The 17339-nt window shown below is 36.8% G+C and overlaps 1 protein-coding gene across 2 annotated transcripts in view; it reads left to right on the top strand.

Moving 5' to 3' along the window:
* COL6A5 (collagen type VI alpha 5 chain) overlaps positions 1–17339 on the top strand; it is a 104413-nt gene that overhangs the window by 69068 nt on the left and 18006 nt on the right. For both annotated transcript variants that reach the window (XM_031940223.1, XM_031940224.1), the window contains exons 33-37: positions 5315–5790; positions 9536–9629; positions 11312–11974; positions 12842–12929; positions 14409–14617. In XM_031940223.1, the coding sequence (XP_031796083.1) occupies positions 5315–5790; positions 9536–9629; positions 11312–11974; positions 12842–12929; positions 14409–14617 (1530 nt within the window). The remainder of the gene's footprint in view (positions 1–5314; positions 5791–9535; positions 9630–11311; positions 11975–12841; positions 12930–14408; positions 14618–17339) is intronic.

Below are 17339 nucleotides of genomic sequence, written 5' to 3'. Positions count from 1 at the left end.
TACACACACACATACAGAGAGAGAGAGAGAGAGAGAGAGAGAGAGAGAGAGAGAGAGAGAGGTGGTTTCCTCTGATAAAATGTAAACTTCTTGAGTTCAGAAACTGTTTCATTTTCAATCACTTTGTTGCTGCCAATGACTAAGTATCCCTTTAGTTTTATACCTATGCTGCTGTTCCTGGTACTAGATCCTACCGCTATTTGCTGATGGTGTTGATTTTGGATGGAAAGGAAGTCCACTCCTCAATCTATGCTGGGTTGATGGAGTTGCAAACTCAGTTTTTAGAAGTCTTTCGAACTCAAGACTTGCTCTTTAATCTCACCTCAGATTGTGCCTATCCATAATCCTATCCATAATGTTTCTAGCAAGTGTGAAGGACCACAAGCAAAAGGGAATTGCAGAAAGCAATGGCATAGTTGATATATCACTAAAATTGGAATCAACAAAGCATGGGTTCAGATCCTACCAAGGACACTTAATAATCTCAGTGACCCTAAAAAAAAATCATTTAATATTTCTGAATCTCAGTTTTCTCATCTGTAAAGTGTGGATAATTAAAAACATCAACCTTTCAGAGTCAACATGAGAGCACACACACATATGTATATGAAGAGCTTTGTAAAACTTGTTCCATGTAATATTATTTATTATCCCCAGGGATAGCTCATTACTCATGGGGACAACTCTGATTATTAGAGAGGCTTTCCAGCCCAAGTGTATATATAGTTTGTCTGCTTCCTTCATTCTCCCTTCTAGGATTTAATCACAGTTAGCAGCTTTGTTTCTTGACTTTTCAGGCTGCATTGAGATCATGGTATATGATGAGCTCTGCCATCCCTACAATCCATTCTAGAGCTTAATGACCTCTGGCTGGTGACCACCAGGCTGACCTATTTACTGCTGTTTCAGAAAACATCTGCTGCTTTGGTGGTTATTGTTCAGTCAACTGCATTTGGGGTTTTCTTGGCAAAGATCCCAGAGTGATTTGCCATTTCCTTCTCCACCGGGTTTAGAATCTAGAGCAGCTGCTACTCCATTGCCTAATGTTGTCTTCAGGGAGGCCTTTCAGTGGTGTGGATTCTCTCCACTTGCCTCTTTATCCCCACACTTCAAACTGTCCAGGATAATCATAAGCACTTCCTGTTGATCTATGGACTGTATGACTGCCCCACAGGACCAGGTTTGGACTTCCCAGGAAACCTGCTGCCTTGCTACTTGTTCCTCTGAATGGTGCACAGATGCTCCTGATGAAATGGTTCCAAAAGCTGGCCATATCATCAATGGCAGACCCCAGGTTTCCTGGATCCATGAGAAATGTAGCCATGTTCCTGCTCTCTTGACTTGGCCCCAAATCTAACTCTAACATCTGTGCTCCTGCAGGATGCCTCTGTTTTATTGCTGTGGTATCCAAGGACCTCCCAGTAGCATTTTGCTCCACTTATTATCAAATAATGAGAGAAAACAACAATAATTTTATTTCTCCTATTGCTCTCAAGAGACTTGCCTTTTGGTGGTTTTTGTTTAGCCAGGTCCTCCTTCCTCCAAACCCGTTAAGTCAACTTGTACTTTCTTGACTTCCTGGCTTTATCTGTGAGAACCAAGCAAAATGAGTCTAATCTCTCTTTCTCATAATGGCACTTCAATTACTTGAAGACAGTTATCATCCCATAACCTGTTCCAAATATTGTCTTCTACATCAATCACGCAATTAAACATGTATTGAGCACTTACTATATTCCAAACACTGTGGAGATACTATAAAAAGAGGCAAAAGGGAGTTTCTGCCTTCACAGAACTCACAGTCTTGTAGGAGAGACAACATGCAAACAAATATGTATATATTATATACATATATATATAATATATAGTATGTAAAGGAAAAATAGGAAATAAGTAGCAGAGGGGTTGGGGAAGGTTTCTTATAGAAAGTGAATTTTCAGCTGGACTTAAAAAAAAAGCCAAGGAAATAAGCATTCCAGTCATGGGGAACAGCCAGAGAAAATACCCAGAATCAAAAGACGAAGTATCTTATTCATAGAATGGCCAGAAAGCCGATCAGTATCACTGAATGGAACAGTGTGTGGAGAAGAGTAGTTTATAAGAAGGCTGGCAGAGTAGGAGGGCTTTGAATCCCAAACAGAACAATTTGTATTTGATCCTTGATACAATAGGGAACCACTGGAGTTTACTGAGGGTGGAGATAAAATGATCAGATCTGCTCTTTAAAAGCAAAATCAGCAGATTTTGGCAATAGGTTGATATGATGGTGTGTGTGTGTGTGTGTGTGTGTGTGTGTGTGTGTGTAAGAGAGAGACAGAGACAGAAAGAAACAGTGATAGAGAGGCAGAGAGAAAGAGACAGAAAAAGACACAGAAAAAGAAACAGAGACAGAGAATGAGAAGGAGGGAGGGAGGGAAGAATCTAGAATGACTCCTAGGACTTTCCCAGTCCTAAACCTGAAGTGTTCTTCTCTATAGTTATGTGGAAAGTGGAAGAGGGGAGGGTTTAGAGAAAAAATAATGAGTTCAATTCCTTCAACCAGTTCTCTTTTACTAAAAACCCAAAGTCTTTCCCCAACATATGGACGCTCTCTAGATGATCAATTTCCTTTTTTAAAATGAGACATCTAGAAATGAACACAATTCTCCTTTTGGTGTCTGAGAAGCATAAAGTATAGTAGACCCAGTCCACTACTTAGTCTTAAACTTATATAAGTAGAGTAAGAAAACATTAGCTCTTGAATTACATTGAGCCTGCAATCCAGTAAAACCCCCAGGTATTTTTTATTCAGACAAACTGCTATATAGCGATTCTTCCCTAACCTTATACCTGCTAAATTGAGGGGGTTTTTTTTAATCTAAATGTAAGAGTTTTCATTTTTCCTAATGTATTCATCATTTTAGATTTGAGCTTTAGAACTTTAAAGGAATTTTGACTTCATTCCCATTCAAAAATAGCACCATCAGCAATAGCATCTGCTACCAGTAATAGCAGTGTGGGTATAAAACCAAAAGGACACCTAGCCATTGTCGTTAATCAATCAATCAGTTAATGGTCGACATTGTTAAAATCTTTTTGAATCTTGACTCTGTCATCCAAAAAGTTACTCATTCCTCCAAACGGTGTTGTCTGAAAATTTAAAGACTATGCCATCTGTTCCTTGATGCAAGTCATTGATGAAAATACTCAACAGCATGGCGCCAAACCCTTCCAAGTTGATCCTGAGCCATTAATGACTGCTGTTGGAGTCCAGGCATTAAATCAGTTTTGAATCTCCTTAAGTGTATTATCACCTAGCCATTTTTAATCTTCTTGTCCACATGAATAACGGGAGAGAGTTGGTCAAATGCTTTACTCAGATCTAGACAAAGTATACCTATGACATCCCACAATTGAACAGTCTGGTGAATCTGTCAAAAAAAAGAGATGAAGGTTAGTCTGACTTGAACTGTTTTTTATGAACTTCCAGATGTTCAGTATTTTGCATTTTTGCCAAGAATTGAAGGCAAGCTTATTGGCCTATAGCTTGTAAGCGCCCTGTGTTTACCCTTCTCTAGAATTGTAGCAGATTTCCTCCTACCCACAATCTTCACAGATGTTAGTTCAACAGTCAATGTCAGTTCCTTCAATTCTTGTTCATTTCCCTCTTTGTCTTTTTTAGGTTTTTAACTCCCTAATCCAAGTTTTTTTTTAGGGTTTTAACTACCTAATGCAACTTAATCCAACAAAGAACTGAACAGACTTTTTAAAATTATTGTTGGACTTAAAGTGTGGAATTGGTGGAGAGGTGACAGAGGTGCTAACTTTTAAAATAATTATCAGTTCCTATGCTCTTCATTTGAAAATGTAATTTATATAAATATTGTAGTGAGATTGGGGAGGAAGTCTTTGGAGATGCCCTAGAAAATTAAGGTGGCCTAAAGCACCAGCCCTGAAGTCAGGAGGACCCGAGTTCAAATGTGGCCTCAGACACTTAACAATTCCTAGATGTGGGACCCTGGGCAAGTCACTTAAACCCAATTGCCTCAGCAAAAAAAGAAAGAAAATTAAGGTGGCCTTTCTCAAGTCATAGTGGAATATTTTGTTCAATTCTGGGTACCACTTTTTCATAAGGTTCATGATCAGCTGGAGAGCATCCAGGCAAAAACAATGAAGATGTTGAAAGGGTTGTAAAGCATCCCAAATATTCTGGATTGGGCCTTATTTATGTCAGTTCCCTGGTAATTTCATTCAGATATTGGACTTAAGTCTTTTCCAGTTAACAAAAGGGGATTTAGATAGCTGTTTCAGAAGAAAGATATTCAGCAAAGACACATTAAAGACACTTTAAGTCTATTTAGGTGAACAAAGGTCTGCTTTCATTATCCATTGTGATTCACCAGGCAACCCTCCAAGAGACCTGGGATGCACCTCATGGCTACTTTGTCCTCAGATAAGGAGACAGTAGCGTCAACAATCTTAAGTCTTTAGTCCCCTGAACCAATCGAGTTTCAAGTTATATCTCAACACCTTTAAATGAAAAACTAGCCTAACCTGCATATTGCTCTTACCACAACATATAATGATTTATTGAAGGGATTGAGAAACTGATCTGAAAATAAGAGAAGATTTAGAGGAGGGCTTCAAGTATTTGAAAAGCTGTCAAGTGGCAAAGGGATTTAATTTGTTTTGCTCAGCCAGTGGGCAAAAGTAAGAACAATAGATGGACTGACTTGAGACAAATTGCCTTAATATCAGAAGAAGTTCTGAAGAAATAGAGGCATCCAAAAATGGAATGGTATGTTTTGCTATTGCTCATTGGAGATCTTTGAGTAAAGGCAGCCATATCACTTGTTGAATATGTAGTGGAGAAAATCTTCTCCAGCATCATCTGGCCTCTGAGGTTCCTGATAACTAGAAGATTCTGTGATTCTATGAGATCATTCAACTGGTGGTGTTAGCATGGTCAGTGTGGTCTGTGTAGTGTAGGGAAAAGGGTCTCCATGTTGGGGAAGGGCCTTGAGAGAATGCCCCAGGAGGATCTTTTGAAAGAATTACAGATAGTCTGGAGAAGAAATTCATGGGAAGACTTCAACTATTTGAAAAACTGTCAAGCAGAATAAGGATTTGAAGAATTCTTCTTGGCCATGGAGGGCGGAGTTAGGAGCAATTGTTAATTTGGAGACTTTATTCTAAATTTATTAATATCTACCTACAAGTCCAGATAATGTGATCTGGGCTAGATAGTTATGCTTTTCATAGGCTCTGGATTAATATCTGTTTGGTGTAATTGATCAAGAATCCTAAATATGTGATTTTTATTTTTTGATTTTAGACAAATGCCCTGTCTACCCAACAGAATTGGTGTTTGCATTGGACGTGTCAAAACAGAGATTTGAAGTTGTGAAAAATATGACCATTTCCATTTTGAAGGACCTTAAAATCAGGGAAAACAACTGTCCCATAGGAGCAAAGGTTGCTGTCCTTTCTTATGGTTCTGAAAGCAGATATCTTATTCGCTGGTCAGACTATTCCAGTAAGCGGCAACTCCTCCAGAAACTCTCCAGAATGACATTTGAACGATCTCCCTACTCTAGAGATCTTGGTGACGCCATGTTATTTGTGGCCAGGAATGTTTTCAAGCGAACCTTACCAGGACCTAACGTCAGGAGGCTCACTGTATTTTTTAGTGACAATCAATCTCCAGATATAACATCAATCATCACTGCCACCATGGAGTTCAGCGGCCTCAATATCATTCCAGCTGTATTTGTTTTTAATGAAATGTTTGGTCTTGAGGAGGCCTTCCAGGTAAGGACTTCTCGTAGGTATTATATTTATCCCTTTATTTATTCTTAGAAATGCAAACTGCTAACCTCCTTTTGGAATTTCAACACAGTGTTCTGTTATTGATGGAATACATGGGGAGATAATTAATTATTTCTGAGGTCATCAGAACCAGAATCTTATAAGGAAATTTCTTTGACTATCTTGGCACTTCATATGACACAGGAGGTGGAAGAGACCTTAAAGGTCATTTAATCTAATCTCCTAATCCAATCTTTATCTGTGGATAAAGAGACTAACTTTTAGAGAAAAGAAGAGACATCTATAGTCATTCAACTGATTCCCAGTCTTAGTATTTGGTCTGCTACCCATATCGGGCTCTTTTCTCCAAACCTTTTTAACATTTTGTCTGTACTAATCCTTTGGCCACTGGCAAATACTGCCTTTTGTTGTTTATATTTCTACAAATGTTTCCTGTGTCCCCAGTTAGATTATAAGGCTCTCTAGGTCAAGGTACCTTTGTAGTCATACTATGTACATATAAGGTACTCAACAAATGCTTATAGATGCTCACAAAAGTTCTTATCCTGGGGACCATAAACTTGTGTCTTTTTAAAATTTTGGATAACTGTATTTATATGCAAATAGAAAAATATATATGGATATGGAGATATATATAAAGAGACGGAGGAAGAGAGAAAAACAGAGAGAAAGAGAGGGAAAAATTTTCCTTTGTAATTCTGTAGATTTTATTTTATGAATTTACAAGATAACCTAAGGCTTCTAATAACACACAGAAAAATTAAGAACCCTTGCCCTAGGCAATCTCCTTCATTTTATAGATGGAGAAACTGAGGCACCGAAAAATATGAGACACTTCTATAAGTGAGTTAGTGGCAGAGCTGAGATTCATGACACATTCCACTGTGCAATAGAATCTGTGTCTTCCCCAAGGACATACTTATTAATTGCTATGGTTTGGAAACTCCAACCAGATCCTCACCTTCACTGGAATTTATGGTCTTATAGGTTGCCTGGGGCACTGAGAAGTTAAGTGATTTGCCCAGGATGATGTTACTGCTACATTTCAGAGGCAGGTTCAGAATGTAAGTTCCTTCTCCAAGTCTGGAGCTATGTACCTACTATGCCACACTGCCTCCTGGTCTGGAGGGGGTGGTCATTTAATGAATATCTATTGAAAAGAACAGAAGATTTCTAGATACGAGAAGCAGAAAACAGCAGGACTGTTTATTTTAATTGCTTTCATTTTAATTGGTTGAAACATTGGTATATGCAAATAATTTTATAATTAAAGTTTTTCTCCTCAAGTCTTTTGAGATTTTAATGTACTTGAACAAACTTTTCAAGAAGTCCTAATGTATGAATGCTGTACTTAGAGTAAGGAAAACCTGAATTTGAATCCTGCCTCACATATTTACAAGTTGGGCAGCTATTATTTAGGTTTTCTTGGCCTCCATTCTTTTGTCCCTTCATTATTCCCATATAAAATGGACATAATGATATAATCTACTTTATGGAGTTGTGGGGATGAAATGGTTTATGCATGTAGGTATATATGTGTAGCTGGTGACTCAGCCGATAGATAATAGTCATCTGTGTGACTCTGAGTAAGTCACTTACCCTGTTTGCCTCAGTTTCCTTATCTGTAAAATGAGCTGGAGTAGGAAATGGCAAACCAATCTGGTATCTTTGCCAAGAAAACCCCAAATCAGGTCACAAGAATTGAACATGATTGCACAACAAGGCACATGTGCACACATGTATATAGAAATACACACATGTACATACATGGATACAATCCCTCTTTGTACATTTATAAATACACATGTACATATAAATAAAATATGTGTCATATATATATGCAAACTTTAACACACTATACAAATGGTAACTGTTATTATTATTATTTAACATCTTTGCTAAAGTTATCCAGTATGATTATCTTCCACAAAAGCCTTCCTCTGACAGACATCCCATCATGCTCCCTGGAGGTGACCCTGGTTCTTAAAGTCCCAGTCATCAGAACACAGGTTTTGGCAGCTTGTACCAAACTGGAATATCTTCCTGTGCAGATCAGTGACCAACAGAATATCTGCCCTTCGAGGCCTGCCTTGAAGGTGTTTCAAGGAGATCACACTCAGGTGACCTCGAAGTGAAGAGGTCTCCAGACATAATAAGATCAACTAAATTGTTGAGAGCCTGTGCTCTACTACCTCAGTGGGCATAGGAACCATATTAACCAAATGATAGCTTCTTAAAGTATGGTGTCTATCAATCTTCTCTTTCAACCATCAAAAAGGGAGGAGGAAGACACAAGACACATCCATCACTCAGATGGTACACTGTAAAGATTTTTTCCTCACCTGCTTCTTTTATAAGACAGTGTGAAATAAAAGAAGGTGCTAGACTGGGATCAGAAGATATCTATATTCAAATCCTACCACCAACACTTGTCCACTGAGTGTTCTAAGCAAACTTCTGAATGTCTCTGAGTTTCAGACTCCACTTGGTGCACATGGGTGGTAATTATATCTATAGTATCTTTGTCATGAGGTTGGAAAACAGACAAGTATAGGATTTTTACCAACCTCAAAATGCTGTGCAAATTCCCTCCCCTACTCACTGATTTCCTTCAAAAAGCTCTGCTTAAAGATCTTTCCTAATCCCCCAGCTGCAAGTTCCACACAGGTAGATTCAATCAATCTCAAGATCTCTGAATCCAATGACACCATTTACTTTCTTTTAAAAAAAATAATAGTATTTTATTTTCCAACTACATGCAAATATAGTTTTCACATTCATCCCTATAAGATTTTAAATTACATAATTTTTCCTCCCTCTCTCTCTTTTCTGCTCCCTAAGACTGCAAGCAATCTGGTACAGGATCTCATCTGCTTTCCATTTTTGCCAAGGACTAAAGCAGAAAACAAAGAACAATTAAATAAGAAGCAAATGGTACATCTCACAAAAAACTTAAATTAATTCATTTATTCTTACTATCCTATAGAAACTCAACTTTTTTGTCCCATGCACCCCTTTTTGATCTACCAATGAACCTTTAGTGTGTAATGTCTTTAAATACATAAAATAAGATATGTGATTACAATAGGAAATCAATTATACCAAAATACAACTATCCAAATTAAAAAAAAAAACAATCTGTGGATTTCTGACTCTTTAAGAACCCTTACTTTAAAAAGATTTTCACAAGAATTGTGTTTTGAAGGGAATTGAGTCAATTATACTCCTAATACGATAAGAAGCTACTGAAAGGTAGATGGTGAAAATATAAATGTGGTGGGACTTTATTTTATGGATTGGTGGGAAAAAAAATAAATTTTTGAATTTTTTTTTGGAAGGTTATTTTAATATACAGAGAGAGAGAGAGAGAGAGAGAGAGAGAGAGAGAGAGAGAGAGAGAGTGTCAAATCTTGGACTTTAGTACCAGATCTTCCCCTTCTTTAAGGATTTGATGATCCTGAGCAAGTTTTTTTAACTCCTCCCCATCTTGCCCATTTGTAAATTGGGAATGATAATATTTGCCCTGAATTTGCCTTGAATCCCTCAGTGTAATAATAAGCATGAAGATGTTTGAAGAATTGCAATGAACTGTTAAAAATGGAGGGAGTGTGCTTTAAAAAAAAACCCACCAAGCTCATGTATGAGGTAGGAAAGCTCCAGACATGTGGTTGTCTCAAAAAAAAGAAAAAAGAAAAATCTAAGATCTTTTTTTTTTCTTTCCATGTAGTTTGATGACACTGGTACATATCAGGTCATTCCAGTTCTATCCTCTCACTTTTCTGAGCCAATAAAAAGACTTCGTCAGTGCACACTCTGCTATGGTAAGAAAAATTGTCATCATGGATTATGGGACTTGACTTTAGAGGAAAGTGTACTTTGATTTACAGATGCATATTGGGTAATAGACTGGGTAAGAATTTGGTCCTCTGGGCTATGTTTGGCACAGAACTTCAGAGCATAAAATTGCTCTCTTCCCCCATTGCTATTTGAGAGATGAAATTTTAAAAATAGGAGGTGGGGGAACCTTTTAATTAATGCACTGAGCAGCTTCAATTCCAGAGGACCCATGATGAAGCACATTACTCAGCTTCTGACAGAAGATTCAAGATGCAGATTGAGACAGATACTTTTCAAACATTACCATATGTGGGAATTGTCCCCCTTGACTGTGCATATTTGTTATAAAAGTTTTGTTTTTCTTTTTTTCTTCCTTTTTTAAATTATAGAGGAAATGGGAAGGAGAAAAATGAATTTTGAATCACATTAAATTTTAAGAAATGTGGCATTTCTTAATCTCCCCTTCCCCCAAAAAACTCACAACAGTTCAATTTAACAAATATTTGCTAAGCATATAACTTGGGCAGAACTTACAGTCCAGTAGAATGATAACATATAAATATGAATATTATACAAAATAATGCACACCAAGTATATGAATTATAAAACAAATATGCCAACTGCTTCTTAAAGTTTAATTAAGTTGATTTAAATAGTGTTTAAATAGCCTTGCCATTCCTTTTTCTACTTGACATGAGACTAACAATTTACCATTTACTATTTACCATGGCTAAATCGAGGCAGTTATCATTATATCAGACAGAACAGTAAGGAATATTGGAGATCACCCAAACCAACCTCATTGTTTTTTTGATGATAAAATCAAAGCCCCGGATGGTAAAATGATTTATATGATATCCCAGAAGGAACTCAAATTCCAACTTGGGACTCATCTAGTATTTTCCCTATTATCATAAACATGTATTTGCAGGTTGCCCAAATTTAGAGAATCCACTCCAAGATAGGGACTGTTTGTGCCGTAACTGTAGTAGAGCATTCTGGATTCATATTGGTCTGATCAGCCACAATCAGACCCTCTGTAATTTGACTCTAATATGATGATGTTAGAGTCTCTTTAGAACAAAAGGCAGCAATCAAGCACCTACCATGTGCCAAGCACTATACTTAGCATTACCATGCTATCTCTCACATATCATCTTTAACAATAAGGGACAGATGTCGTACTTAAATCTGAAAGCAGTACTCAAAATTCATTTGATCCATAGTTTCAATGAATACTTATTTCACTATAAAAGGGAGAAAGGGAGGAGGGGTACTGTGGTGTAAGAATAATCGAGCTATATGTAATAGAAATAACCCTGCACTTGTGGGGAGACTCTCCTTATTAGTTACCCAACCTTGAGCAACTCCTTTAACTCACCGCTTTAATTTCCATCTCTATGGTGAAAAAGATGACAATTTATTTACTTATTACTTATCTCCTAGGGCTGCTGTGAAACTATCATGAATCTAAAGTGCTCAGCATACTTTAAGTTCTGTATAAATAAATGTCAGTGATTGAGATAGATATTTTAATAGATATTTTAAAATCTAAGGGTTTGAGTTGTGGGTGACTTTGTTAGGCTGAGGCTCAAAATCTTGAAAAGCAGATTTGTTAACTTGGGCTTCAACCATTCCACTATGTAAGTGTTTTGTTTGTCTGCAGATAAATGCTTTCCAAATGTTTGTGCCGAAGAGCAAGCTGATCGAGTATATTCGTACATGGATGCCCTCTTCCTCGTGGACAGCTCCCGGCATGTGACAGGAGATGAATTTGAGCAAATGAGATCTTTCCTGAGCTCAGTGCTTGACAGCTTTGAGATTTCTGACGACCCTTTGCATTCTGATGTAGGTGATCGACTGGCTTTGCTAAGCTATTCCCCAGGGGATTTCTCCAGGAGAAGGATAAGCACTCCGGTGAAGGAAGAGTTTGTCTTTACCACTTATAACAGTAAAACTCTAATGAAGATATACATACAGGATTCCCTCAAGCAACTTCATGGAGAAGCCTTTGTTGCCCATGCCCTTCAATGGACAACAGAAAAGGTTTTCTCTGACACAGAACAGTCGAGGAAAAACAAGGTCATCTTTATTATATCTGCCGGAGAAAATAAGGAAAATAAGAATGTCTTAAGGAAAATGGCCCTGAGAGCCAAATGCCAGGGGTATGCCATATTTGTGATTTCTCTGGGATCCACACGAGAAGAAGAAGTAGAGGACATAGCCAGCCTCCCTCTGGATCATCACTTGATTCAACTTGGCAGAATTCATAAACCCAATTTGGACTATGCTGTGCGGTTCATTAAGCCTTTTATCCACTCAGTTAGACGTAAGTCTCCAAATTTCATTTCTTTGCCTTTAGAGGAAGGACGTGTTCATTAGCAGTAGAAATGTCACTTTGCTTAGCAGAGTGGAGTCAGCAAAACTTGAGATGAAGTAGTGCCTCTAAGACAGCAGTAGTAGTATTGCCTTATGTACCCTTGGTACTCCAGGGAACATTACAATGTGGAGTAGTGGTTGACCTGCATTGGTAGAAGCTTTCTTGCTGAGAGTTCCATAAATCACTGAGAAGTGCTGACCACAAAATGACAATAGAGAGAGGAGAGATTGGGAGGGCAATATTTCCTATTTATAATCTAATCCAAGAGCACACCACACAAGTCCCATCAAGTCAATAAGCATTTATTAAGCACCCACTAATCAAATACTCCTATAATTAATATCTCTAAGGGGAACCTAGCTATTGTATGGATCATGGAGATATTCTGATTAAGTTTCAATAGAAGATTTAATGTTTCACTGACAGAATACCTTCTTATAGTAGAAGCTATATTAACTAATTACAGCAAATGTCAGCTCTAGCAAAAGAACAATTACCAAACTGTAGCCATATCTTGGTTTGCCGTCTCATAGAATGACATTCGAGGTAATATGTTTCATATTAATTAGGCCATGCAGTTGAAACTCTTGCCATGGCCCATTTTCTAATGAAATAAAAATATATATTAAGTAGCATAGATCAAAGACCCTAAATAAACATTGGTTCCACATGCTTCTAAAAGTGATGCACAAATACCTTATCTCAGATGCCCTTATTCTTCAAAGAATACAACTGGAAAGAATATAATTCAGCCTTATAAAATTCCCTTCAAGTTTAAAGGCCCAATCTAACCAATTTTTTTCACTCTTTTAATAGGAGGATTCAATAAATACCCCCCTATAACATTGGAGAGACAATGTAGACTTATCTTGTCAGAACCACCACTTTTTCTTGACGGGACTATGTGAGTTGGGAAACTCTGTTTTTTGGGGGGGAGGGAGAATATTGATTGTAGACGAACATGTATATAAAATGTTATTGCTTATTATATTATAAAGACTAACAGATATTAATATATCATCCCTAGGTGAAATTAGATTTTTCTGTAGCAAAAGCTACATTTTTGTTGTCTTTAGTCTTAGAATTTGAAGGGGTTTTATTTTGAGCTACATTATTTTGTACCCCTATCCATTCTTCCAATTTACAGATGTAATGAGAGAGGGCCATTCTAATTTCCAAAGCCTGTGGATCCTTAGAAGAGTCGGGAGGGGGCTGATATAATTGATATTTTGATACATGTACAGGATCAGCATGCTGTATGCTTCATCAGAATTGGGTAAACCTTGAGTATTCGTATTGGCCCCAAAACTATTACAGTCTTTCAGGAGGCCCTCAGGTTGAAAACCCCCCAAGACCTTGCCCTCTCAGTTTTATCTACGGCAAAGGAAGAATCCTCTGAAACTGATGCATCTTCAAATTTCTCATGCTTCATCAGGGAACTGTCCAGCAATAAACAGCCTCTGAAGAAAAACATAGTCTTGGTGCTGAATATCAACCTGACATTTATACAGTTTTGTTCTGGAAAATCTCTTGGTAAACTGAGCCCCATATACTATATTTGGTCTTCAGAGTCGATCATGGAACCAGCACAATTCAGTAAACATAGGATTGTTATTGCTATTTCCTTCTCCAGTTCTTTTTATAGATAAAGAACAGAGGCAAGTAGGGTTAAGTGACTTACCCAGATTCACCCAACTAATAAATATCTGAGGCCAGATTTGAACTCATGAAGTTGAATCTTCCTGATTCCAAATCCAGTGCTATATGCCCTGTGCCACCTAGTTGCCCAAAATTGTATTTGAGCTTGTTTTCTATTCCATAATAAAGTACATCGTTGGCTGTAGGTAAGAGAGAAAGCACTTGACCCATGATTTCACTGGTAAAGGGAACTCCCAGATGAAGAATCTCTGTCTTTCAAAACACATTGGCATCTCTTCACAACTTATGGTCTCAAAGAATTGTCCAGACAGCTGAGAGTTTAAGCGGAGTCTCAATATCTCTCTATGTCACAGTCTTCAAAGAATCAATTCTGCAAAAGTAGAATGGACCAGCCTAAAAACTAATCCACATAAGTGTTCTATTTCTTCTTTCTTCAATCTTCTTCCTATAGGAAATCCCAACTTGGGTGAGAGACTAATATAGCTCTCAGATATACTCTTCTTGCCAGCCATTACTAGAATTAAGTTGTCCAGAGTTTATTAATAGAATAACTCTCACCATGTGGGTGAACAATTTAATATTAATTTATAAAAAGTTTACCCAAATTACCTTTCTTGAAATAATTAATACTTGTAGACTATCATAAAACTTGTCATGTTGTTTTCCCCAAGCTCATGAATACTGCCTACATTTGCCTAACATCTTTCCTTTTTTCTTGCACTAGTTTTACTTCAGGCAATTATGAAATCTCCTCTGGTGAACCTTTTTTGTTAAATGAAGAGGCACAGAAGCAAGATCATTCTTCAGTTTTACTGGAAAACAATCAAAGTGATGAAGTACTCTATCTTCGCGACCAAATGTTAATTCCAGAAGAACTATTAGTGAAATACCCTAAAACAGTGGACACTGGAAAAGTAACAACTCTTACTTCAGGTAAGAAAGTGAAATGTTCATCTGGAACTTTCTAAAAATGTTAAACAAGTGTCAAAAGTTTTTGATCTCTTATACCAGATTTCCAGTATCAAGAAAGTATAGGTTTTGGTTGATAGTGGAACAGATCCATTTTCTTTTCTTTTTTTGTAAAGCTTTTTTATTTTCAAGACATACGTATAGATGGTTTTCAATATTCGCTCTAGCAAAAGCTTGTGTTCCAAATTTTTTCCCTCCCTCTCCCCACCTCCTCCCCTGGATGGCAAGTAATCCAATATATGTTAAACATATGCAGTTCTTCTATACATATTTCCACAATTATCATGTTGCACAAGAAAAATCAGATCAAAAAGAAAAAAATAAGAAAGAAAACAAAATGCAAGCAAACAACAACAAAAAGTGAAAATGTTATGTTGTGATCCACACTCAGTTCCCACAGTCCTCTTTCTGGGTCCATATGGCTCTCTCCATCATCGGAACTGGAACATATCCATTTTCTAAAAAAATCTTAGAATACCAATTTCTTTACTTGCAAATGATGAGATTGATTTCTAAGCTTTCTTCTAACTCTGATGTTTTACAGTTCTATGTTCAGGTTTGTAAACAAACACAGTGTCCTTCAATGTTTTTACACTCTAGCAATTTCTGAATCACCTGGATCTTTTAGTGTGAGAGGTGACCATTGGTACTAACCAAAGGGCTAATTGGTCTTTTCTCAGCTAGCTTCCCATTCTAGTGATCACAACAACAGAAACAACACTAGCTTTAAATCATAAGCTAAACTGTCTGAGTGTGCTGAGAGAAGAGAATAAAAAGCAAACTAGAAAAGAGAAGAGGTCAAGGAAGCCTCTCAAAGTTGATTGTGCTCTTGAATTTGGGTGAAATCTATAAGAAATGAAAGGGTTCTTTCTTTGGATACACTGGGACACTGAGTCATAAAGCATACCCCCCAAGAGATGTTTTCTCAACTCCTTTACCATTACTCCTGATCCCTCTCAGTGTATTCAGTGAGTGTGTTTGATTAAAAAGACCCAAAAATCAATTTAAGTAATGACAACTTATTTCTATGGAAATAAAATCTTTTAATCTTTATGTCACAAAAATCCAAACCCTCCACAAAAAAAAATTATTTTGGGAACACTCTCAGAAAATCCACAAAATTCTTCCAAATCACTTGTTTGGCCACATCACAAGAATTTTATGTATCATTTCATGATACATATTTCATACATATGATGTATATAGAAAGCATAAGGACCCCAAAGAATACAGGATATGTTCAAAAATATCCTAATGTCATGAAGATTTTTTTTTACCATTTTGGGTTTAAATTTTAAATTTCTAAGAAAACTGAAGTTTAGTTTTTAATTGTTCAAAATTTAGTTTAGTTAAATTATAGGACTGATAAATTAAAAATAATGTCCTTAATGATTAAGCATTCAATAAATATTCACTTAAAAAAAATAAAACTTCGTGGGTACATACCCTAATAGAAGATGATACACAGGCTATAATAAGGAAGACTTAGATTTTTCTTCCATATTCATATTTAATATTTTCTCTTGATGTAATTTTTCCCTCCCCCCAACTTACTGTTCATCATTCCCATTCCCATTGGCTTTTCCTTTTTTTTTTTTTTGCTTTTCTATACCTTGTTTTAAAAAAATGATTTTTTAAACTTGAAACCTTGGTAACCACATAGAATAATGGCTAAAATGTGGGACTTGGAATGAGGAACGTTCTAAGTTCCAATCTCTGGGAAACACTAGCTGCATGGAACAATTCACTTCCCCTTCTTCTAAGTTCAGGGCAATATTCTAAGACTCTACACCTGTAAGGTATTCCCTTACTGAAAATTAATGCATTTAAACTCTAAGCCAGCCAAAGAAATTCAGAATGAAAAAACTGCGCCAATTGTCCCAAATGCAAGTTCTCTCATTAATAATGACTGACTCAGCTGATGTGTAGAGGGCTTTGGTGCTATGGCAACAAAGTCTTTAAATTATCACATTTCTCTTTCTAATATTCACTGCCAAGTAGACTAGCTTCTTTGGCTTTTCAGTCAAAGGTTTCCAGTGATGCATTTCTGTGTGTCTACTTTGAATACATCTATTTTACCGTATCTCTTATATAATTAATTAATCAATTATAATGGTAATAGCTAACATATGCACATTATAACTAATCAATTATAATAGTAATAACTAACATATATACACACATAGATCTAGAGAGATATACAGAGACATGTATATTTTCTTACTTGAGCCTTCTGGGAAGTAGGAATTATTATTATCCCCCTTGAAACAAGAGAAGAAATTGAGACAAAGAGTTTCAGAGTTTCAGAGATTAAGAGAATCAGTGTCAATAAGTGTCTGAGGCAACATTAGAACTCAAGTCTGTCTGACTTCATGTTTGACCTTCCATCGATAGGCAGCCCATAACTACCTCACTCAATCAGCAAAAGATATTATCTTCTATTTGCCAAGGACTGGGAGAAATGCTGCAGCATCCAGACCAAAAAAATCCCTGACCTCAAGGGCTTTTCAGGATTTATTATTAACAAATTCTAAAGTGCTTATTGGAACTACTGAAAAAGATTAGGTGGAGTTTGGGATGATGTAAAAATAGCAAAGCCATAATTGATTGTTTTGTAAGTGACATATTTTCTGTTCTATTAATACAAATTGTGAACTGTTTCAGGAGACAAATGTGATCAGATTAA

Source organism: Sarcophilus harrisii, chromosome 5, assembly GCF_902635505.1.
Source record: "Sarcophilus harrisii chromosome 5, mSarHar1.11, whole genome shotgun sequence".
Classification (NCBI taxonomy): domain Eukaryota; kingdom Metazoa; phylum Chordata; class Mammalia; order Dasyuromorphia; family Dasyuridae; genus Sarcophilus; species Sarcophilus harrisii.
Note: the sequence above shows the minus strand (reverse complement) of the source record. Positions and strands in the feature narration are given on the sequence as shown.